General features: G+C 42.9%; 1 protein-coding gene across 1 annotated transcript in view; it reads right to left on the bottom strand.

The window, feature by feature from the left end:
* Positions 1-26,008, bottom strand: part of CCDC6 (coiled-coil domain containing 6) — a 115,526-nt gene that overhangs the window by 28,254 nt on the left and 61,264 nt on the right. Inside the window, exon 3 of the mRNA XM_079899305.1 lies at positions 15,281-15,409. Coding sequence (XP_079755431.1) covers positions 15,281-15,409 — 129 coding nt within the window. The remainder of the gene's footprint in view (positions 1-15,280; positions 15,410-26,008) is intronic.

Here is a 26,008-nt window from a genome sequence, read left to right as displayed (position 1 = left end):
AGGCACATGGAAAGTCTTCCTTAAAGAGGGTTTGAGGAGTTCTGCTTACTAGTTGTCCCAGGACTTAACTGGGTTTGTCCCCCCAGTCCTGCATGTAGTTCAACATTAAACCAGAAAGGTTATAGTACTATTTATATAAATAACTCAAACACCTGAAGACAATTCTACGTAGTGGTTAACTGGTACACATAAATATGTCCTAAGATATAAAAAGCATATGCAAAAAGGATAAACGCCGAATTCACAATACAGGTTACCTACGGTGAGGTAGGGAAGAAGGAAAATTTGATTTGGGGGGGGTGGGGTGGGCAGTTGCAGAAGGAACCCCGAACTGCATTCTACTTCATAAAAAGAAGCAATACGCGGAAGCAATTAATTTAATCCACTAAGGTAAAGCAATATGCAAATACAGAGAACAATGTCAGACACTGGTTAATAGGGATGATATAACAGGGAACTAAGGAGTCAGAAATGTCTGCCCTCAGGGGCCTTACCTTGTAGTGGGGGCCAAGACAGTAAAGGAAACAAATTATAGACTCTGGTAAAGAGTGAGAGAGAGAGGAAGAGAAAGAGGGCTAGTGAGGGGGGTAGAAAGTGCCACGATGAACAGACTTCACAGAGCCGGGGAGAGGGAATGTGTGATATCATTCTTTGTATTTGTCTATATGCTTGAGATGTTAAGTAACTTTAACAGGAATCTTTTTTAAAAGGGGGAAAAGGTTGTGCTACTGCCCCATGCTGTCTCGTCAACCAATAGCAAGTTACCTTTTCAATCACAGGCTCAACGAATTATTTTTGTTTGCACAGCTGTAAAGACGTCGAAGTAGCAGAGTTCGTATCTTTTTAGCAGGTTATTTCTCTTTGATCAAAGATCTCTATATATACAGTAAAGAGAGACCAATTCCCTGGACAAAAGGTAGTCTTTTAAAGCAACCAGAGCAGACAGACCTTACTACACAAGTGAATGAGCCAAGATCACACGGAGTCAACTGGAAACACAGCCTCGGTACACTTTCTTCGCATGGGAAAAGGCAGAAGAGTCACTGAGTCGGAAGCATTCTGTGCTGAAGCTTGGAGCCGCCTAACGCACAAATGCTCTTCAAGATATTAAACGGTTCCTACCCGCAGCGAGGAGGAGAAATCCAGGAACACCTTGCAGAACTCCTAAGAACCTTGGCGATCCTCTGACCACATTTTGGGCCAAGCTTTGAAGTACAATTCACAGCCATTTATTTAAAGAAACAAAATGCCATGGCATTTACCCTTTAAGGACTCTATTCCCAGGTTTAACTAAAACATGATAGGGGGTACTTGGTAGGTGAGAAAAAAATTCAAGCAAGGCATCATTTCGTAGTAGAGATGCCTGGTAGAAACTTATGCCCAACGACTTTTAATTTTAGAGTCATCATGCACCAGGCTAATCAGTAACCCTGAAAAGCCAAGTCAAGACAAAGCTCTCTCTGCCCACGTATAACTGACTTGGCATGTGGCTTTGAGTAGGTACTCACCTGCCCTCATCTACACTGGCCTTGATGACGGCCGAGGTCCCTTCCAGGGCCACCCACTCTATCATTCTCTGTCCGTCTCAAGAGGGCAGCTGTCTTCAGTCTGAACTAGCTCCGTAAGAGATTTTTAGAGCCAGAAGCAGCAAGAGAAATCATCTAAATCCACCCTTTCATTTAAGAGCTGAGGACACCACTGGCCCGGGAGATGGTGTGACTCAGGAAAAGTGATGGATGCTGCCAGGAGAGGAATGGGTATCAGTCACCATGGTGACCAAAAGAGCTGGGTCCCACCCAACCAGCGAGTTCAGAGCACCTTGAGGGGCAAGTAGGATTTGGGGTAAATTATCCAATAATACTTGGGAGTAGCCGAGTAGGGGTAGCTTAGTGAGTCCGAGAGTATGCAGGAGCAAATAAGAGAGCAGGAAAAACAGGAGTTGAAAACAAACACGAATCTCAGCTTCTTTTTGGTACCTGTTGGTAGAGCTACCAGCTATCAATTTGCTGCCCACTTCAGTGAACCAAGGCCTCCTGGGGGTGCAACTTGGGTTTGCTGTACGAGTTTGCTCTACTAATTTGTTTCCATGAAGCAGGCAACACAGGAAGCCCAGCGCAGCAGCTTGGATTTGGGTGTTTCATTACACAGGCTGGCAGTGCTATGGGAGTCCATATTCTCTCTGGCCTTAGAAAGAACAGGGCTTCCAGTCTTGTTTTTTCAGCTAAAAAAATCCTAACTTTTCAGCATTGCTGAGGAGCTCTTACACTAAAGACCAGAGAAGTTAGAGGAAACGGTACTAATTATGATCATGATTAATTCCCCCTGAAGTTCTTTATCAGAGCTGCCCTTCCATCTCCCGTCCATCTAATCCCACAGCCTAAAAAGAGTCCACACCAGTACTATCAATTCGGACAGAAGTAGATTTTCAGTGCTTGCATTGCCCTGAGATCAAACAACCCTCAAATCTGACGGTATACCTTAAATTTACAGCGTGCAAAGTCAGAAATTCTTGCTGGAATGGAAACAGCAGCCCAGCGCTGCATTCCTTGCCTGTGCAGATGATCTTTTCTGTGCTGGTCTCCATCTGTAATACTCTCCCCCATCTCCTTCCTCATAATAGCTAACGGCCTTTTTAACTCAGTGTTCGCGCAACAGGCACCTACTCTCTTCCACTGCCAGACATTAAATTCTCAGGCTAACCCAAGCCCCTTCTGACTGCATAGTCTGTGAGCACACAGCAGCAACGGATATAGTCGATTCGTAGAATATTTATTTGAAAGGCTGCTTTGTAATTAAGTCAGGTCAGTGGCCTCCCAGCCAAACTCTTTACTCCTCTTCAGTAGCCCTTCCTCCCACTGAAAGTTAATTAACGTGGCCCCAAGAGTTGTTATTATATTCCCCCAATAAATACACAACTTTTTTAATGGATAAACTTAGAGTGTAAAAAGAGAGCTGGCTGTCTGAATTCACAGCCCACCCTAGCTGTGTCTTTGCAGTGGGCAGACACTCACCACTAAAAAGGCAGAAAAAGGGGGCAGCCAAGAGACGGCTCCCAACACCATCGCACTTCTCTCTCAGCACAGCATTTTCCCATTTAAAGAGAGCCATGATGCTGGGCTGGGGGGAGAGGTGGCGGAAGGGAGTACTTGGCCAAAAAAAAGCCTGATGAGAACTTTACCATGACCTCTGCGCTCAACGATAGAATTTTGAAAGGTTTTAGTGCACCTTTTCGAGCTACTTGGTTTTAGCCTAACTGCCATATTATCATCATTTCTATGGGAAAATATATGTTGAACCCCAAACGTCTGACTGAAAAAACGAATTCTGGAAGGCAGCCCATGACAACTAATCCATGTAAGGGCTACCATATACACGGAACAGAGACACAAAGTTTGTTACAACGTACGGCAAAAAGTACTTAGAATGATGGTGATACAAGAGGTGTATACCAGATGTAAGAAATAGCAGAGTACTCTAAGACCTACGTTGACCAAACTCTTATTAGTTGGCTAATTGTTTTTTGTTTTTTTTTTTGTTTTTTTTTTTTTTGCAGTACACGGGCCTCTCACTGCCACGGCCTCTCCCGTTGCGCACCACAGGCTCCGGACGCGCAGGCTCAGCGGCCATGGCTCACGGGCCCAGCCGCTCCGCGGCATGTGGGCTCTTCCCAGACCGGGGCACGAACCTGTGTCCCCTGCATCGGCAGGCGGACTCTCAACCACTGCGCCACCAGGGAAGCCCCTGTTTTTTGTTTTTTTAAAGAGATAGGGGTTAATCCTAAGAAAACAAATGGGTGTGGGGATTAACACAATCCCCCCAAACTTTCCAAGTTAGGTAGCATCTGACAGCCATTAACAGTTCAGCCCGATTTCCCATCAATTTATTACATAATACCACAGATGTTCAAAGTGGGGACCTTGGAGGTATATCAGAATCACCTGGGAAAATAAAACATACAATATTCAAAACATGACTAAATCAAAGTCAGAAAAATGAATGCAGTTTCTGTAATGGACTGAATGTTTGTGTCCAAAATTCACATGGTGAAGCCTAAATCCCCAGGGTGATGGTATTTGGAGGTGAGGCCTTTGGGAGGTGATTGGGTTTAGCTGAGGTCAGGAGGGTGGGACTCCCATGACGGGATTAGTGTCCTTTCTAGTCATGAGCGACCCTGCAGCTTGCTGCTCTCTGCTAATTGAGGACACACACAGTCAGCAGTCGGCAGAACTCCATCAAGCTAGCACCCTGATCCTCGACCTCCAGCCTCCAGAACTGTGAGAAATAAATTTCTGTTGTTTATAAGCCAGTCTGTGTTGTTAAAACAGCCCAAATGGGCTAAGACAGTTTTGTTTATACTGCAAGAGTAGAGACAGTAAAAGATATTACCTCATTCCATCCTACTTTGCCAATACATCTAAGTTAATCATAGTTTTACTTATATATAGGAAAGAAGTGACTAATAGGATTCATGAAGGGGCTATTAAAACATACCACATGCAAATGATGTGAAAAGCACTGAAATCATGCACAATGGTCCTTGCTCTGTGGTAAAGGTCCCTCACAAATTAAAGCAACAGAGACAAGTAAAGTAAAACTTAAACACTGCCTCTGCTGGTGTAGCAATCAGCGGAATTTTACTTAGCCCTGGCAGTTTTCCTAGGCTGGAAGACATCTGACCTTTGCCTTCTGGAAAACATATATATATCTTTAAGAAATCAAGCAGCCAATTTGTGTTATAGATGAGACAGGTGTTCATAGACTACAGAGTTCCCAAGGTACCTATTTGATCAATCAAGTGCATATGGTTTCAGAATTAAAAACAAGTTCTAGTTCATCGCCACTGGCTTGTGTAATGTTGAGCCCAGAAAGAGCCAATGGAAGTTCATCAGTAAGGAGCAAGAGAAAAGGAGAGAAAGGATGATCACTTTCAAGTCTAGGTGGTCAAAAATTACAGTTCAAAAGAAACATATCTATGTGCATCAGAAATATACTGACAGGGGGACTTCCCTGGTGGCACAGCAGATAAGATTCTGAGCTCCCAGTGCAGGGGCCCGGGTTCAAGCCCTGGTCAGGGAACTAGATCCCACATGCATGCCACAACTAAGAGTTCACATGCCACAACTAAGGAGCCAGCCTGCTGCAACTAAGAAGCCTGTGGGCCACAACTAAGGAGCCTGCCTGCCGCAACTAAGACCCAGTGCAACCAAATAAATAATTTTTTTTTTTTGCGGTACTTAGGCCTCTCACTGTTGTGTCCTCTCCCATCGTGGAGCACAGGCTCCGGACGTGCAGGCTCAGCGGCCACGGCTCACAGGCCCAGCCGCTCCGCGGCCATGTGGGATCTTCCCAGACCAGGGCATGAACCCGTGTCCCCTGAATCAGCAGGTGGACTCTCAACCACTGCGCCACCAGGGAAGCCCATAAATATTTTTTAAAAAGAAAAAGAAATATATACTGAGAGAAGGAATTTCCTGGTGGCCCAGTGGTTAGGACTCTGCACTTTCACTGCTGAGGGCCCAGGTTCCATCCCTGCTCTGGGAATTAAGATACCACAAGCCACACGGCACGGCCAAAAAATGAAAAAAAAAAAAAATACTGATAGAGAACAGAAAAAGATGCAAAAAAAAAAATCATAAAGAACTATATAGCAAGATAAATAGGGTCGACCCTTGGGTGAAAGTAATGTTGGTGGTAATTTATCTTCCTACCTTTTCCAGCTCCCACCCAATTTTTTTTTTTTTTTTTTGCGGTATGTGGGCCTCTCACTGTTGTGGCCTCTCCTGTTGCCGGGCACAGGCTCTGGACGCGCAGGCTCAGCGGCCATGGCTCACGGGCCCAGCCGCCCCGCGCCATGTGGGATCCTCCCAGACCGGGGCACAAACCCGTGTCCCCCGCATCGGCAGGCGGACTCTCAACCACTGTGCCACAGGGAAGCCCTCCCACCCAATTTTTTAATGAACATTTACTATTTTTATAACAAAAAAATTTAAAGACATCTAATCTTAAAAATTAACAATTTCCTAATAGTACATCCATTAATTTAGGATATTAATTCACATATCTAAAATACAGAGTGAACCAATAAACTCTCAGAGGAGAAATGATAGTGAAGGCTTAGCTATCTGGAAGACAGAATTTTCCAGATTGCCAAGAGTTAACTTTCTTTACCATAGCTTATAACTTTTTTCTTCTCAAACACTGTGTTCCCATAAAAATTAGATTTGTTCTTTGAAATGGACAGAACTTCAGGATAATATTAAAGCCTCGTTAATATTTAATATGTGAAAATAACACTTCCATAGTTTACCAACTCAGTAAATTTTGCTTTTGTTCAGTGACACTGAAAATGAAGGTCTTTTATGCAATAGATACATATATAATTAGTCAGATTTATATGGTTTCTGAGCTCAAGTTTTTATCACTTTGACATCAGCACAGTATTATACAAATGTGCATAATGGGTTCATAATTCCAGGGGACTCTTTTACCAAATAATTACCATTGGTGGAAAGCAGGTTTCAAAGTCTGGGGTGTAAACTCTTTTGCTACATCAAGAGCACAGTGGAGAAATCCTGGGGAAAGAACACATACCACAGTGCATGTTGCAAATACACTATCACATCAAGAAAAAATATCAATAGCAGTTGTCTGGGGAGGATTGTAGTCTAGGTAATTTTTTTCACGTTTGTACTTCTGTGTTTACATTTACCACATTTTCTTGAAAGAGCAATGGATTACTTTTACAATGCAAATGCTTGATTAAAAAAGTTTTCAAGGGCTTCCCTGGTGGCGCAGTGATTGAGAGTCCGCCTGCCGATGCGGGGGACACGGGTTCGTGCCCCGATCCGGGAAGATCACACATGCCGCAGAGCGGCTGGGCCCGTGAGCCATGGCCGCTGAGCCTGCGCGTCCGGAGCCTGTGCTCCACAACGGGAGAGGCCACAACAGTGAGAGGCCCGCGTACCGCAAAAAAAAAAAAAAAGACTAGCTTATGTCCTCAAAGACACCGCACATGCAGACTGCCAAAATCCCTACTGTTCCCCTTCCCAGTAACAAAAAAGAGGGATTCCACTTCACGTCTTCTGCAGGAACTCTCTTCTGTGTTCTCGGCATCTCTACTCCATGCAACCTGTATCTACATTTTACTGCATTATCTTCTCTCCCATTTCTGTCTCCTCTCACATCCCTGCTTCCCTGCAACAAGGCTCGATTTAGATTTATCCAGCCCATGTGTGTTAATTAACAAACAATTAAACCAAATGCCAAGGAGCTTCAGGTCCTTCTCAGTTGGTTACGCGGGAGGGGGCAGTCCTGCTGCAGTAGTAATGCTGTTCCCCTAGGCACAGCTCGGCACAGGGCATCCCTCGTCACTGTCCACAGGTCCACTGGCCTCCCTGGACCAGGCTCCACGAGGCCAGGGACCCGACGTCATCTTTCTTAGCAGAGTTTGTGGCAGACGACAGTCATGTTAATAAAGGTGTGTTGAATTAACGCAGAATGTGTGCCACACGAGTGCAGCACGGACAAAAAAGACAGTCACACAGATCCGTGGATTAAAGAGATGGATAACCAGATCAAGGAAGGTGGTGAGACGTTTGAGGCTCAAATAATATGTATGCTCATTTTCCTGGAAAATGCGGAGGGCAAAGTACCACAGAAATTAGATGAACACTTTGATTATTAATGGCAGTACATACAATTTTGGGAGCGCTTACTATATGTGAGTCACCAGGGATACAGGGGTGAGGTTAACATCGTACCTTCCCTCCTTTACCTTATGCGGAGCTCACAGAAACGAAATGATTTAATTGTTAATTGCTGTTTGTGTACCAAGTGGTACAGGAAAAGGACAGAACGTCATGGAAACACTTTGGAGCACAGACCCCAAAGTGACTAGAGGAGCAAACTGGGTAACAGTTAAGTAGGGATGGGGCAGGGGAGGGAGAAAATGGGCCAGGCAGAGGACACAGATCCATGGAAACCTGGGGGCAGGAAAGCACTGGGCACATCAGAGCATGATTTTTAAACTGCAGGTTGTGACCCACTATTGGATTAGGAAATTAGTTCAAGTCACTTGTCACCTACATTTTGCTAAAAACGAAATAGGATTGAACAGAAAATCAGTGCAAAGCACATAAGCAAGTGTTTCACAGAACTTGTCCCAGTCATAAATACAGTTACAAAAACATCAGTGTACTGGGTCACCACGTAAACTTATTTACTGCTGTGCAATCCACATGGGGACAATTCTGTGCAGGGGAACAAAACTTGCCACCCCAAAATAGGTCTATTTGGCACAGGATTAATTTAGGCTGATTGTGACATAGAGAACAGACTGGGGGGTTGCCAAGGTGGGGGAGGGGTGGAGAGGGATGCACTGGGAGTCTGGGATGAGCAGATGCAAACTGGTATATACAGAACAGATAAACAACCAGGTCCTACTGCATAGCACAGGGAACTGTATTCAATATCCTGTGACAAACTATAATGGAAAAGAACATGAAAAAGAGTGTATATGTATGTATAACTGAGTCACTTTGCTGCACAGAAGTAATTAATACAACATTGTAAATCAACTATACTTCGATTTTTAAATAAATAAACAAATAAATGATTTAGGCTGATTCTTTTTAAGGCCCTAAACAATCGGTAGGAAACTTTGACCTTCCCCCTAACTGCCTAAAAGAATGTAGGTAGAGGACCTGTTCCAGAAAGGGAGCTATCACCATGATAACGGTAGCATGACCTAGGTATGTAGACTAGGAGGAATCCAGCAAAGCCTGTTTGTTGAAATTCCTCTCTGTGTCCCACTGTCTCTGCCTAGCAAACATTTGTTTGCCCAATGTTTGCTTTTCCCTCTGCCTGTCAACTGCCTTCCTCTCCTCCTCTGAAGTTCCAAACCTCTGCCCACAACATCCTCTTTTGTCTTTAGTGCTGAAGACAGTGTTAAAGTGAGGGCTTCGACAATTTTGACGAATTTTCTCTCCCACGTATACATGTCATTAAACTTCTGTTGATTTTCTCTGCCAGAAAAACCTAGAAGGGAAGAGGATAATTTCTCCTTCCCCGACAAGACAAATGAAAGAACTTCAATAGGGATGGAGCGTGAGGAGAGGCAGAATGGAAGATTTATCCCCCCAACAAACCTACAAGTTAGAGAGTACGTCTGTTCACAGAAGAGATCAAATCGCTGGCCTGACGTCACACAGCTTATTCAGGTGAAAGGGAGATATGAACCCAAGAGTGTCCCGAAACTACAGGGGCTGAGATACTGTCATTACACGTAGATGCTAATAAATAAAATGACCATTCCAATCCTAAAGCCAACCTTTAGAAATGGGTGTCTGTGCTTTGGGACGAAAGGGCATCTCCGATAAGAAAATACACCCCAAATTCTAGAAATAACTGAGAAGACTTTACTGGGCCAACCACAGGAGAAAAGAGTAAGAGGTCTAGTACATGACAGGCATCCCTGTTCGTCATTAAGTGTTAGCTGAATTACATGACTAATTCTCCAACCAATTTATTCCAGATTTTTCTACTGTACTAGCTAATAATAGTTAAGTGTCAAATCCACCTGTTTATGGCTGTTTTCTTCTTTCCTATAACTTTCTGTGCAAAGTGCACAGAAGGTTCTCACATCTGCTGAGCTGAACTTCACTTAATAAATAAGCTAATTTGTGCCCTTTCATGCTAGTTATCCTCAGGAGAAGGAAAATCCTTCCTAGTTGACAGAACACATTCTGATGAAGAGTTCTTGACACTTAGAGAATATTTTAAGTTCGAAATGTTCTTATCACCTAAATGTAACAGTGACCACATGTCGGAATAGGCAGTGCCCACCAGTGTGTGTTAGAAAGAGCCCTTAAGAGTACTAAAGTCATACTGACTAAAGTAATCCAGTTTATCAGATTAATTATTAGTGCTGCAAAGACCACCTAACATTACAGTTTTCTGAACATGCTTTTTTACATCTGCTTATAAAGTATCTTTTGGAGTTAAACATTCAGAATGCTAAGATGTGTGACTTGAAGAAAGCCTCTTGATCTCCCTCTGGGTTTCCTTCTCTGAAAAAGTGTGAGCAGGTATGAGCAGGCTGGGCCACCTACAGGCCAAGTTGGTCCATTTTCCTCCCAAGCCTGCTTCCTAGGCAGCAAGTTCTGGAGGAAGAGGAAACGGGTGCAGGTAGCTGTGGTTCCAAAGCCTGGGCAGATCTGATGCCCCTGCCCCTGGATTTCCTCGTGATTTCCCCACTTTCTCACATCCCCATGAGGGGCTGGGGACAAAGTAACGACAGAGTAGTCTTCCCCCGCAATGTGGCCTTCCAGCTCTACAATTCTATGAATTCTCATCCTGCAAAACACCGACAGAACCACTGATAGCCCAGAGCCCTTGATGATCAAGCTGGTAACATTCCCTTCTTAAAGAATGAAAAGATCTCAGATTCTAAGAGAAGAACAAATGCTATCTGACTAATTCGAGCGTCCATGCCGAAGGCCTGACTTTTGGTGAGATTAACTTAAAATTAGGCCTCCAGCACGTGAGTTAATTGGAGCCCACCTTGCAAGGAGTCTAAGACTTAGTCCCAAACCCAGATAAGTTCTGCTTTACAGAGAATAGGCAGGTGCCTTCTTTTTCTTTCTTTCTTTTCTTTTTTAATTCATTCATTCATTCATTTATTTTTGGCTGCGTTGGGTCTTTGTTGCTGTGTGCAGGTTTTCTCTAGTTGCAGTGAGCAGGGGCTACTCTTTGTAGCAGTGTGCGGGCTTCTCATTGCGATGGCTTCTCTTGTCGCGGAGCACGGGCTCTAGGCACGCAGGCTTCAGTAGTTGTGGCACACGGGCTCAGCAGTTGCGGCTCATGGGCTTAGTTGCTCCGTGGCATGTGGAATCTTCCCAGACCAGGGCTCGAACCCGTGTCCCCTGCATTGGCAGGTGGATTCTTAACCACTGCGCCACCAGGGAAGTCCCCAGGTGCCCTCTTAAAAACCGTTACAACCTAAGCTACACCTTCAAAACAAACATGTATGGCCAACATGAATCCCTGGCAGAGGCCTTCCAATACCCCTTCTGCAGGTTCAACCCATTAGGTTCAAAATATAGATGATTTTTTTTTTAGTTTCTTTTTATTTTGAATTGAAGTATAGTTAATTAAAGATGTGTTTGTTTCAAGTGTACAGCAAAGTGATTCTGTTACACACACATATATATATATGCTTATTTAAAAATTAACAGCAGCAGCTACCTTATGTTGAGTGCTTATGTAGCAGGCATTATACAAATCACCTTACACTCTCATTCACTGTACCTGACACAGGTTTGCTATTATTGCCATTTTACAGATAAGGAAACTGAGGCTCAGAAACGGACTGGTTGAGACAACTAGATGCAAAAGAATGAATTTGGATCCTATTTTACACCACATATAAAAATTAACTCAAAAGGAATCAAAGACCTAAATGTAAGCACCCAAAAAAGACAACGGGGTAAATCTTCGTGACTTTGCATTCTAAGATATGATACCAAAACACAGCAACCAAAGAAAAAAATTAATAATTGGACTTCACCAGAATTAAAAAAGCTCTATGCTTCAAAGGACACACTCAAGAAAGTGCAAAGAACACGCACAGAAAATGAGAAAATATTTGCAATGATGTATCTCATAAGGGACTTGTATCTTATAAAATACATATATTATATGTATAAGAATATATAAGGAACTCTTATAATTCCATAAAAAAAAGACCTTGAATAGACATTTCTCCAAAGAAGATATACAAATGGCCAAGAAGCACCTGAAAATATACTCGACATCATTAGCCTCAGGGAAATACAAAACCACAATGTGATGCCGCTTCCCAGCCACCAGGATGGCTGCAATAACATGGTGCAGCCACTTTGAAAACTGTCTGGCATTTCCTCCAAAAGATAAACAGAGAGTTGGCGTGTGACCCTGCAATTCCATTCTAATTTCCAAGAAAAATTCAAACACATGACCACGCAAAAAATCGTACATGGATGTTCATAGCAGCATTACTCATAATAACCAAAAGGCTGAAACAACCTAAATGTCCAGCAAAGGATGAATGGATAAACAAAATGTGGTACATCCAAATAATGGATTATTACTTAGCCAGGAAAAGGAATGAAGTACTGATACATGCTACACCGTGGATAAAAATATCATGCTAAGTGAAAGAAGGCAGTCACACAAGACCACACACTATATGATTCCGTTTACAGGACGTGTCCAGAATAAGCAAATACACAGAGACAGAAAGTAGAGTAGTGGTTGCTTAACGGGATTAGGGGATTGAGTGACAAGGTTTATTTTGAGGTGATGAAAATGTTCTAAAATGGATTTTGGTTATGGTTACACAATACTAAATATACTAAAAACCATTGCATTGTACACTTTAAATGGATGATTTGGAATGGTATGTGAATTATAACTCAATAAAGCTGCTACCAAAAAAATAAATAATTAAGATATTCAGCAGAGGAAAGAGGTTCACATCTGGTTCCATTCAAGTCCAATACCCAGACCCTGAACCTACCCTACACCGCCTTTCAAAGTACAAATGACAGCTCTTCAGGCACCTGTCTAAATCCACACTTTATTTAAACTCTTCCAACAAAGCAGTGGCAAGGCACGGGACACATAGGATAATTGTCTTCAAATAGCTTTTAGTTTTAAAAATATGTTTATTGTCAGATAGAAGAGCAAAGGCATGTACTACACACATATATCATTATAATGCATAGTACAGCACATGCCTTGGCTCTTCTGATAATAATTTCAGTATAGGATATATTATATTATATAGACTACGAGGTATCGTAAATATTATAATACAGATGATAATCCCAAGAGATGGCCACAAGAGAGGATCAGATCACATCCATGGAAACATGGAAGACATTTATTTCTACAGTAGAGCAAAACAAACATTCCCCCCTAAACACCGACTAAAATTACTTGTAGTTAAAACAAATAAATTCCCCAACATATAATCATCCTAGACATACCCAAAAGAAAGGGGGGAAAGTTTTAGGATGGTGTTACTTTTCTCCATCTTAATTAAAATGAGGACTTGTAATGGTCTATATGGGAAAAGAATCCAAAAAAAGAGCAGATATATTTACATGTATAACTGATTCACTTCGCTGTACACCTGCAACTAACACAACATTGTAAATCAACTATACTCCAATAAAAAATTTTTTAAATAAAATTAAAAATATAAAATAAGGACTTGATATCCCAGATCTGAGGATAATTTCTAGTTTAGGGCTTTGCAATGCACACATTCCATTGTGGAAATCCATTTCTTTGGTGCTGAGGTCTGAAAGAAGCCTTACAGTGGACTAAATCATTAACTTTGGGAGAATGTATGCCTTTGGGCCTCATTTTAAAAGCATTTAGTCACTAAAGTTTCCAAACAGCCTTAAGACCGTGCAGCCATCCATCCTCTCTCCCAGGGACAGTAGGATCAGTCAACCCTTCTCTTTCTGACTCTAGGCCACTACCTCCACCTTGTGGCCACAACTAAACTGTGGGGGTCAGAGCTCCAAAGTCTCCTCAAGGAGCCTGTAAACAAACACAAGATAGAAGCTACTTCCGTTATTGACAGCCATCACAGGGAAGGTGTTGACCAAGTGAAGCTCTCACAATACTAACCACTGTGAAAATTTCACCTAGCCACTTGGTTAACTCTTGATTAACAAGTACCAGTAACGAGTTCTTGGTATGTCAGGGACTTAAACAAGAATCTTCAAAACTTTAATTGGAAAGAACTGGCTATTGCCTACCCTGGAAATTAAAGGTGAACTTTGGAACAAAATGCTTTAAGCTGGAGGCAGGGTCGGGGTGGGGAGGGGGGATGTGGGGGAGTTTTCTAAATTTAGAAATTGCATCTGAATTCCAAAGAGGACGGGTAAGAATCGATTACTCTGGATATGTGTAAAACAGCCAACCCTTGGAAATGAAGCTTTTTTGTTCTTTAACCTAGAAGGAACGGAAAAATTTCCAAGGCCATTATTCATAGTCTTAGAAAACCCAGTGACATTCCACCCTTTGATATAGGTAGATACAAGAATAACACAAACACCAAAAGTCAGTCCAATTAGTTTAAAACAAACCCTGGCTTCCTCTCAAGCCTGACATTGCCGTCACGGTTTCAGCCTCAAGTACAATGATGAAATGAGAATGGTGCCGAGGGTGATTCAAGAACCAGTCAGCATGGAGTAAGATGCACAGAAAGATCCTAAAATTGGGATAAATCAGACAAGTCTGCATGAAGAGCTTGGCCAGATCATCAAAGTGGTAATTGGGATCCACATCGCAAAGAACTAGAAAATGTGAATACGCTGAATTTGACACGGAGACCAGGTGGCAGTAGACTACGGTCAGCCTCTTCTAACTCTGGGGAAAGAGCGTGGGGAAAAGCGCTAGGAGCTTCTGCCTGACACCCCAACTTGGAAGGACTGATAACGGCGGTCCACGATTCTGTGAGTTGGCAAATAAGGACCAGCCTGGCCTCCTAAGGCAAGACCTGTGCTCAAATACCAACGTCTACCAAGGGCAATGGCCAAAGAAACTGTGCGCTATCACCTTCCGCCTTCTGTACCTTTTTAAGCTTGCCACACCTGACTTTAGTTTGTGCTTCTCTGTTTGCAAATGGAAAACCTGGGCCCAGAGAAGTTAATGAAGTTAATGCAAGGTCACCAAACTCATCAGTGGCTGAACCAGGACGTACAACTAAGTCTAGGGCTCCATACCCGTATCAACAAATCTAGGTGGGAAAAGACAGGGTTCATATAAGGTTGCTAATAATTCAAAGACAGAAAATGCTAACTGTTCTGAAGAACGCTTGAAAGAAAAGTTTTAGTTCCATAGCCACACTGTCTCAGGAAATTTCACAGAAACGATCCTGTGGTTAAAAACATATTCTTCCCCCTTTTGCAAAAGGAACCTAACATTTCCTGCCTATAAATCAGTACATCACAACGTATCTCCTGAAACTTTATTAATTGTGGTTAAGAAAAGCACAAGTGTGTGAAAGAGTGAGCAGGTGCTATGCAGATCTGCCAATGTGTACTTCAGAGAGGAAGCCGCCACTGTGGGAAGAAAAAGTTGAAAAACATTTTTCACTGACATTCCTCAGGCCCTCTTAAAGCTTGAAAGAACAGTTGATGATATGAGAAATATATATATATATATATATATATATAACTATAACGATCCTAAAAAGGGTACAGAGAGAACTATACATTTTTACCTGTTCTAACGTAAGCTGCTTAGAAATGGTATCGTTCTCCAGTTTCTTAATTTTCTTCATCAGTTTGTTGACCTGGAATTCCTGTTCCTGCTCGAGGTGCTGTTCTAGCTCAGCTTTCTCATGCTGCAACTGGAAAATGAAAAAACACAGATGTGGAAAGCATGACACTCAAAAGCCATGGGAACAACGGCTCCGAAAGCTAGTTAAACCGAGTATATCATAAAGTTACATTAGTCATTTCTGCTCATATGTCCAAGTGTACACCTAGTAACTTGCTCCTGATTCCTCTAACTTATAACCAAAAATTGTAGTGCACAGTCAGAGGCACTTGATCTTAGTGAAAAGGCCAAGAAATGACAGGGCAAATATATCAGAGCATCAAACCATGATTAAACACCGATTTCCATTTTTAAGAACATGTAAGTGGTTATCTCTGTAGGGAACAACTGGGGATGAGGAAAGGAAGAAAACTTACTTTCCAGCATATATATAACCCTTTGGTACTCTTAAATTTTTATACCATGAGCATAAAAATTACTAAAAAATAGAAATTTTGCAACTGTTGGTTTTTATTGAATGAATTACAGTTTACTTGCATTTATACAATGTGTGGAGAGAGGGAAGAGATGCTACAATCACAAAAAATACTTAGTAAATTATTCTGAATGCTGTTTCCCAATGTACTAAGTAAGCATGCTTGGCAAAAATAAGTACAAATAATTAACTTTCTGTAATGAGACCAAACATCACACCTCCTACATCTTTCCTAAAAAACCAAAAGGCAAGGCCTCTTACTTATGAAATTAAAAGATAAGGTTATGGTGCTGCTGCAAAAGAAATTAAAAAAAAAATGTACTCCAACCTTCAAAACCAAAAGAGAATAAAAGAAATTCAGTGGACACACAACGACTGGGGTTCTCATGAATCACTGTGCATTATTTCTAAGGTTCTCAGCTGGGAGGGGCTGTTGATTCATGGTAGGGGGGGAAGGGAATGAGAGCCACAGGGCCTGGTATTTTCAGAACCATGGACAGATTAAGCAAAAACTACTAAGAACAATAAAGCACACCTAGCTGGATTGTGGGGTCTAAGATGACACCACTCGCTAATTCTACCTTCAAAACCATTTCCTCAGGCAGGCAGTGCGTACCAGGCTCATCACATGTGTTAGGCAGGCATGATCACCCCCATTTCATATGTGACGAAACAGGTTAATGGATCAAGGTAATTCATCTGGAAGGCGGCAGAGCTTGGGGCCCAAACCCTGCTCTGAACTCTAAACCAGAGTTCTCCCACCGGATCCTGAGCAATCCTCAGAGGGGCTGGCTTCACACTCCTCCATCCACAAGTGCCTAGTGCGCCCTTGGCATTCGGAAGGTCAAATGACTGAATGTAGAAAACAGTGAGCCATATATGCTCACCCAGTGGATACGACGTTTCTTTGTAAACCCTGCACAGGGTGAGATGGACAACAGAGAGCTCAGCGGGCCTGACGGACCTCAAAAGGCTACACCTAACCATCTCCACATTTGAAACAATTTCCATTGCTCTGAAAGCACCATACTTGGTGTTTAAAAAGAAAACAAAAAAAGTTAAAAATCTGACATCTTCTTCCAACGCTGGAAATGTTGACTAAACAGATGCTGTTTTCCCTCCAACTGTTTTTGATGCACAACTCCAAAAAAAACTGGTCAACCTTGCAGGGACCGAGAAAGAAAGCAGATGTGAAGAGGTGCTTACAGCGATGAGTCTATTTTTAGCTAACCCTTTAAAACTCAGTTTCTGCAAGACCAAGCAGTAATTAAAAGAACTAAGAGGAAGGCACAGAGAATGAGAAGAGTTTCCAGCATTTCGGACACAAAGACCTGAGTGGGAAAAGCATCACTTACGAGGAAAAAATAGCAAAACATGTACATCTTCAACTAACACCTGTATTCTATAAACATTACCTGTGTGGCATGTCTTCTACCTGAATGTATTATGTTAGAGGGAGTACAATCTATGGTTAAGACATTATCCTTGCCCTAAAATAGTTTATGAACACTAAGCTTAAATGATATCTACTGGTTTTAGAAAAATGAACTGTAGTCTTAAAACCTTTAAACCATTTGCATAGCTTTTTAAAAATATTAGCTGTGTTTTCCTCTAATATGTTTTCAATTGCTGTCTTTTTTATTTGAAAGAGTCCCCTTCCGCCTTTTTTTAGCATTATGCTTCTGCTTTGAAGTAAATTAAAACAATAAAGGATGCAATCTAATGTTGAAAAATCTCTTGCCCCCCAAGCAGCAGTTGTCGCAGAATATCAATCTGAGCAAGGTAAGGTTCTCATTGGCTTGGAGGAAAATACTCATATACAGACAGATGGCCCAACACCGTCAATATCTGATTAGGTATTTCCTATAAGAATACAGATTCAAAAAAAAAAAAAAAGAATACAGATTCAACTAGTAATGAAATCTATAAAAAGCTCTCAATTTGAAAAGGACTTTTCCTCTCAAGAGCCATACCCTGAGGAATAAGCTGTCGTTACCAGAACTCAAGCGAGGTCCCTGGGTTATGCTAACCCACTGGGAAAATGTCAAGCCATCCTGAGCTCTAACTCTGCCAAAGACTCACGGTTTTCATTGTCCCCCAAAGACAGACCTGGAACACATGGCTCTGCTGCCTGCTTTGCTCTGCCATCTCTCGGGCGACAGGCAATCTAGGGGCAGGGCATGGAGTTTCTGAACAGAATACTAGAAATAGAAAATCTGGTTCTTCCTTGGAACAAAGACACCACCAATACAAAGAAAAACACAGAGAAAAATACAGAAACAACCCCCGCCAAAGCAATTATGAGATGAGAATTAAGATGGGCAAGGAGAAGGGGGGCAGAGCAGGGAAAGAGAACTTGAGGAACTAACAGCCATAGAGTCTGCCTCATAACGGGTTGCCTGAGAAAAATTCAGAAACCGTTTCTGTTTTAAATAGACACCATGTATATTCAAGCCATGTGGCCCCAGGAGGACTGGAACCAACACCCTGAATCCACCTGCCTATTTTATTTTATTATTTTCTGCATTTTGCCGCGCCTTACAGCATGCGGGATCTTAGTTCCCTGACCAGGGATCCAACCGTGCCCCCGTCAGTGGAAGCACGGCGTCCTAACCACTGGACCGCCAGGGAATTCCCTCCACCTGCCTATTTTAAAGCTGTAGCCCATGACACCATAAACAAAAATCCTAAAAGGAAGCCTGGTTTAGGCTGACCCAGGACCTATCAAAAGAACTAAACTCCGGTTTCATCTCTGAGTAGCATCTTCAACGTGGGCATAAAATTCAAGCCATGATTTTAAATTTCTTACCAAAGGTCTTAACACTTTATGAACGATTTTTAATCTTTCAATTAGGTCAGAGATCCTGAGCTAGAACAAAAGTCATTCAACCTAAGAAGTAAATAGTCAAGCAAATTCTATTAATGTGTTTGAAAAAAATTCATGTGTTTGCCTTCAAAATATCTAAAGCAAAATGCTTAAGTAGATTAAAATTTGTTTCCAAAATCAGAATTTTCTGTAAATATACTTCTTATAAAGTCAATCTCAAAGACTATGGAAGAGTTTTGGAACTCTTAGCCGTGCAATACACTTTTAACATTAACAACAAAAAACCTTATAGAACGGAAATTATGTTATATAACCGATGATCCACTGGCAGCACATTTTCAATGGAATTAGGGTTATATAAATAAAGATTTGTTCCTTAGGATTCAGCAAGAAAAATATATTAACATAAGTGAAAAAGCTATAAGCAAAAATACAACTACAAACCTGTAAAATTCTAAGTACTCAAACATGAGCATTTTTTGACTGTATCCACTCACATATGGAGTCCCAAAGCCAATTTCCAGCCCATTAAAAAGCACAAGTATAGCAGTAAGTTGATCTAAAAACAGGCAAGCCTTAAGCATCAGTGAATTACCAATAATTGTTGTCTTTCTCATAATTTACAAAAGCTTTCTGGAGCCACTTCAGTAAACCAGGCTTCTTATATCGGAGATTCAAGCACTCTTCACTGAATGGCTTTTCTTCTGGGCAAAAATTCTCTCCAGCAGGTAAAGGCAACACTGCAGGTGCACATGGATGAGTCAGGCCACCCACTCAGCACACAGCAGGTGTGCCAAATCCCAGGCTGGGCGAAGTGTGTTTGCAAGTGTGTCTGGGCTTCTTGTCAATCCAGCCAGTGCCAAATGAGGCATGCCTTCCGGCCACCAGCCCCGGGACCCACCCTTCTCAGTGCAACTTGAGGATAAACCCAAGATGCCCCCACCTCTGTTTTCACTAGTCAACACTAATCATTCTCTCTGTGTACCACCCACAGTTCTGCAACCAACGTGCCTGGTTTATTGACAACCACCAAGGACTATGGGCCACTTGCACTGGATCAAGTAAAGCCCACCATAGGACAGTGACCACATTAAGTCATTGGACTGTCATAAACAATTACAGTAAATCCCCTACACACGAACCTTCAAGTTGCAAGCTTTCAAAGATGCGAACGTGCGTTCGACACATCCAATCACGTAAGTTAGTTCACGTGTCTGGCGTACATTGTCATGTACGCGCATCCTCTGCGATTGGTTGTGCTTTTGTGTACTTTATTGTAAGTACTGTATAGAGTACAGTGGTACAGTATCTTTATTTCAAGCCCAGGATGTCCGGAAGCAAGTGTAAAAGCAGCAGTGATAGGGCTTCCCTGGTGGCGCAGTGGTTGAGAGTCCACTTGCCGATGCAGGGGACAAGGGTTCATGCCCCAGTCCAGGAAGATCCCACAGGCCGCGGAGCGGCTGGGCCCGTAAGCCATGGCCGCTGAGCCTGCGCATCCGGAGCCTGTGCTCCGCAACGGGAGAGGCCACAACAGTGAGAGGCCCGCGTACCGCAAAAAAAAAAAGCAGCAGTGATATAGCTAGTACTACTGTACTTTTCAAGGTACTGAAGTGTAAGATTAAAAATGTTTTCTTTTTTGTGTTTGTTTTTTATGCATTAATATTATTTGTGTGACAGTACTATATAGACGATTGTGTTAGTTGGGTACCTAGGCTAACTCTGTTGGACTAACGAACAAATTGGACTTACAGACGCGCTCTCGGAACAGAACTCGTTTGCATGTAGAGGACCTACTGTATCATGCAGTTAACATGGCCTTTGAGAAAAAAGTTCAGAACTCTCTCACAACACTGAATCTCTTAACCAACTCTAAACCGTTCTGCTGAGCAGAAAGTCTGCCTCCCACCTCAAACTCAGTGCCTCACCACTAAATGCCTCCTGGGCCCACACTTATGCCCACCTCCTTCCTCCTTCTGTCACTGGTACTATTATTCTCATTCAACACACACCTCATCAGTTACCAAATGGCATTAAGTCAGCCCCCAGAACAGCTGTCAAATATACCCTGTGCTTTCTGTGCTCTAGTTCAAGTCTTTTATTCCTTTTCACCGGGCCACCGCCAAAGCCTCCTAATGGATGCCCCCAGGTCCAGTGTAGATCATGCTAGACTAAACTAATAGAGTTTTCTATGCATTCAACACCCTGCTCAAAACCTTGCAATGGCTCCCTACTACCTGCAGAGTAAGTCCAAACTCACTGGTATGACGTTCAACTCCTCCCACGATCCACTCCCCATGCAAGTTTCCCATGGTCTCCTCATGCTACTTTCACACTCAACCCAAGTGACAGTCTAAGGTTTATAAACGTTAATGCCTTCAGGGTCCAGGCATCTGGCAAACAAAGAATGATGGGTCTCAGCACAGAGAGTGGTACTAACTGCAGTTAGAGGCACAGCTCGTGTCTTCTTCTAAAGACTCTTTCCCTGAAAAAACACATTTTAAAAAATGAAGCCTATGGGCTTCCCTGGTGGCGCAGTGGTTGAGAGTCCGCCTGCCAATGCAGGGGATGCGGGTTCGTGCCCTGGTCCGGGAAGATCCCACATGCCGCGGAGCGGCTGCGCCCGTGAGCCATGGCTGTTGAACCTGCGCGTCCGGCGCCTGTGCTCCGCGGCAGGAGAGGCCACAACAGTGAGAGGCCCGCGTACCGCAAAAAAAAAAAAAAAAAAAGAAGCCTATGATCCCAGGCAAACGTGTCTACAGACCACTCCAGCCCAGGGGCTTCCAGACCACAAGCCCCGCCGGTCACACAGGACTACGTTAACACAAGCTGCTGCACCCCGAGCCCACAGCCCTGGTCACACTGCCCTCTGACTAGGGTACCTGGACCCCTCCCTCCAACTTTCTGAAACTCCCACAGCTCCTTCCCATACGCCCTCAGCATCATGTACACTCCCCGCTCTTCAGGCTGGGATGAGCGCAGTGTGCTTCCGGTGCATCTCCACGTCTTGTTCATGGTGGTTTCATATCCTTTCTCTGAGTTACTTCAAAAAGCAGCTAACACTTCAAGGCACTAGTTACTATGGAGCAAGCACTTCATGCACATCAATGCACTTACTATTTCTAACTCTGTGGTAGATACTACCGTCTGCATCTTGCACATTATGAAGCCGCAGCTTCGAGAAATGAGATAAGCTGCCCAGAGTCACACAGCTGGTAACAGGTAGATCCTGGCTTAAAATACAGGCTTCTGGCTTCAAAGCCTTTATTCTTATCCCTGACGTGTGCTGCCACCCTTGAGCACCTGGGTGCACTCTCAATCACCCTGACAGCACTGTGAGCTCTATGAACAGCAGTGACCAGGATTTGCTCAACTCTACCCTAGAGCATCTAGAAAAATGTCTTATCTATGCAAATACTGACTGGATGAATGGTAATGAATGACCTCACTTCCTACAGACTCTTTCCCCCTAGATTAAGCCTCCGGATGAGCAAAATAACCAGGCAAGTAGAAAGGATACCACTGGTGTATATTAATATATATATATATATATGGCCCCAAATCAAGAAATATAACATCGCCAGCACCCCAAAGCCCAGTGCATCCCTTCCAGATCACATCCTCTATCCCCTAGAGGTAAATGCTCTCCTGATTCTTATCGTATTCACTTCTTTGCACCTTTTATCTTAAAAGATTTTACTATTCTTTCTAAGCATTAGTTTTTGCTTGATTTTATATTCTTTTTTGTCTAGCACCTTCTGCTAAATGAAATTCTGATTTCATTCACCCCTGTTATTGAGTATAGCTGAGGTGTGTATTTTTATTGCCTGATAATATCCCATTGGATGAGTATATCAAAATTTATCCACTCTACAGATGATGGGTATTTAGGTCATTTCTAGTTTTTCACTATTATGAACAAATGTCACAAAGAACATTCTTCTACACATCTGATGCACACGTGCAAACACTGTAAGATATACCTAGGGGTGGAAGTGCTGGGTTAAAGACAATGAATATTTCCAACTTCATTAGGTAATGCCAAATTATTTTTAAATGGTTGAAACTATTTCCATTCTCTGACGGTATGCATGGGGATTCTCTAGTAATATCTTTCTTTCTGTGGTTTATTTCACCTTTCCTGATTACTAATTGGGTTGGGTACCCTTCCATATGGTTACTGGCCATTTAGCTACCTGTTTATATGAAGAACCAGTTCAAGTCTCTAGCCATTTCTCTTTGGTATTGTCTGTTTTTCTTGCTGATTTGTAGTTTTGTGTTGGTTACATATGTCGATAATACCTTCCTCCACTCTGGCTTGTCCTTGCAGTCTCTCTACGTGATCTCCTGTGTCTTTGGTCTTCTTCTCCAGGCATTAATTAATTAATAACAACACTCCCAAATTTATATCTTTAGCCCAGACTTCTCTTGTTGAGAGAACCTGCCTATTTGTTACTTACATTTGGATGTCTAGACATCTCAACTGCACTTCTGACCTTGCCACTCCAAGTCTACTCCACTTGCCATCTTTTCCACCTTAAATGGTGGGAAAGAACTCTGTTCTTCCAGTCATGGAGGCCAAAACCAAAGTCTTCCATGATCCTGTCTTTGACTCACACCCACTTCTAATCTCTCCTAAAGTCCTGTAAGGATAGTCCCTCAAAATGCACCCAAAATTCAATAAAATTTTATTTGTAGGTGAAACCTGTGGCCTAGAGTGATGGTACCTTCCTCCAGAAAATTCCATTTTCTTCTGCCAGGCACCAGAGGTCTGGGTCTACCTTAAGCCTAAACCAAAGCTAGCTCTCTAGCTCACCCAGATGATGCAAAACTGGTTCACTCTGGTCCTGAGGGTGTAGCTCTTCATGATTCCAGCTTAAAGTGGGGGTGACTTTTCTTTGTCCTCACCTGTGGCCAGCCCCGTGTTCTGACTTCTGTAACCCCAGCTCCACACAACTGTCAAAAGCACAATTCAGTTTCTTGGCTGTTCTGTAACGAATAAATAGCAAATGTGCTCAGGACAAAAGGAGGCTTGGGTGCTGGGTCTCCTTCTCAGTTCCTACCCTCCCCAGATCTCCAACAGTTCTTCATGATCTTGTTAGTTCTGTCGTTTATCCTCGGTGAGGTTTGCCTGAACTGTTGAACCTGTCATTTTCTAAAGGGAAAGGCGTATATAACTTTTGCAAGGGAAAAAAATAGGTAGGCCCTTCCAGAAAATTAATTATTTTTTAAATGTTGCTTTCTTGTCAGCATCCTCAACACCAAGGACAAGCTCTCACCTCTGAGCGGAGGGCTCCAGTACATGGGGCTTCCCGTCCACTCACAATACCTAAGGGGCTAAGTCTGAGTTTCCTAGATTCCCAGTAGCATCATGCTGCTTAAAGCATTAACACCTTTAGGGCTTCCCTGGTGGCGCAGTGGTTGAGAGTCCGCCTGCCGATACAGGGGACATGGGTTCGTGCCCCGGTCTGGGAAGATCCACATGCCGCGGAGCGGCTAGGCCTGGGAGCCATGGCCGCTGAGCCTGCGCGTCCGGAGCCTGTGCTCCGCAACGGGAGAGGCCACAACAATGAGAGGCCCGCGTACCGCAAAAAAAAAAAAAAAAAAGCATTAACACCTTTAAAGAAATCTGGTTAGGAGGGAGGTTTAAAAAAGGTGCTCCACAAATAAGATAAAGACGTCCTTTAGGCTCTAGAGTTAACCTGCAAAAAAAAATCCATTTCGTAAAAACTAGCCTTTTCTTCTTTGAGGAATAGAGAGTATTTAGCCCAAAGAAAGAATTCATTCTAAGCTGAGACCTTACTGTAAATTAAAATAAAAAGCCCCATCTTTCTTATCCAGTTAATGAATAAAGAGGAAAAAGGAAAGTAAAGATAATTAGCAGCAGGATATAACTCTGTATTTTAAGGTAATTACTAACTGGGCTGAGTGTAAACTGTTTTGAAAATGAAAAAAAAATTTACCCAATAAATGCAAAACGTTGCAACATTTATAACTGTAGTTTTGAAATCATTTGAAAAGTGTTTCCAGTGATAGCTCAAGTCCATTTACAGTGGAGCCAAGTATCCTTCAAACACCAAGATTCACCTTTTCAATTAGAAATAACAATGCTTACCCCTATCCTGGTGAAGAAAGCAAGCTCTCACTCCAGCTTCACCTTATTATTTATTTATTTATTTTTAATTTATTTACTTTTGGCTGCTTTGGGTCTTTGTTGCTGCGCGGGGGCTTTCTCTAGTTGCGGGGCGAGCGGGGCCTACTCTTTGTTGCGGTGCGCGGGCTTCTCATTGCGGTGGCTTCTCTCATTGCGGAGCACGGGCTCTAGGCACGCAGGCTTCAGTAGTTGTGGCTCGCAGGCTCTAGAGCGCAGGCCCAGTAGTCGTGGCGCACGGGCTTAGCTGCTCCACGGCATGTGGGATCTTCCCGGACCAGGGATTGAACCCGTGTCCCCTGCGTTGGCAGGCGGATTCTTAACCACTGCGCCACCAGGGAAGCCCACCTCATTATTTTTAATTTCCTTTTCCTTCTACCTTTATTTCCTACCCGCACTTTCCCGTATTTCGTCAAAGAAGTCAGCCTGGGAGGCTTCTAAGCCCTTGCCCTTGCCCTTGCCCTTACACTTTGGGGAGGCTGGCACATTAACTCCGGCCGTAACGACAACACACATGCACACACTTTGAAAAAAAACTCAGTGATTTCTGAAGACTAAAGAACTGCATCAAATTTAGTGTATTTTCTAATCACAGTGCAAATTATGTTAGACTGGGAGATTTCTGGCATGCTGCTAACAGGAAAGTTTGGGCTTATAATTTGCCCTCTGGTGGTTGCAGCATTTAAAATGCAATGAAAACATCCCAGAAGCCTTTTGCAGATGCATTGGGAACACAATGTATACGCCCCTTGCTCCGTGAAAAGAAACAAAGAACACACAAAGCTGAGGTTCAGATAATTTGGAACGAAAAACAACAACAACCAGAAAACCCAGCTTTGCCCCAAATGTTCTGTTAGCTATTAGGTGATGGCCAATTTTCCTGCTCAGCCTTAATAGCCCTGAAAAACTAAAAGCCAAGAGGGCCACTGGCCGAGCCAGCTTAATGAAGAACATATTTCAAGGTCTCTTCCCCCCTGCCATCAGGGAACAAGTTTTCACCTCAATGGATGCAATGGCAGTGTTAGCCTCGGTGCCTTTAAAATGAACTAAACAGAGTTCCATACATATTTATCACCCTGACATGTGATTTTGCTGCCTGAACAAACAAAATCACTGCACTGCCGTCTTAGTGACTTGGAGAACTTGAAGTAAAAAAAGGGAGCTTCACGGATGGACCTAGAGTCTGTCATATAGAGTGAAGTAAGTCAGAAAGAGAAAA

Source organism: Stenella coeruleoalba (genome assembly GCF_951394435.1).
Source record: "Stenella coeruleoalba genome assembly, chromosome: 16".
In the NCBI taxonomy this organism is placed as follows: Eukaryota; Metazoa; Chordata; class Mammalia; order Artiodactyla; family Delphinidae; genus Stenella; species Stenella coeruleoalba.
This window is presented reverse-complemented; position numbering and strand designations above follow the sequence as displayed.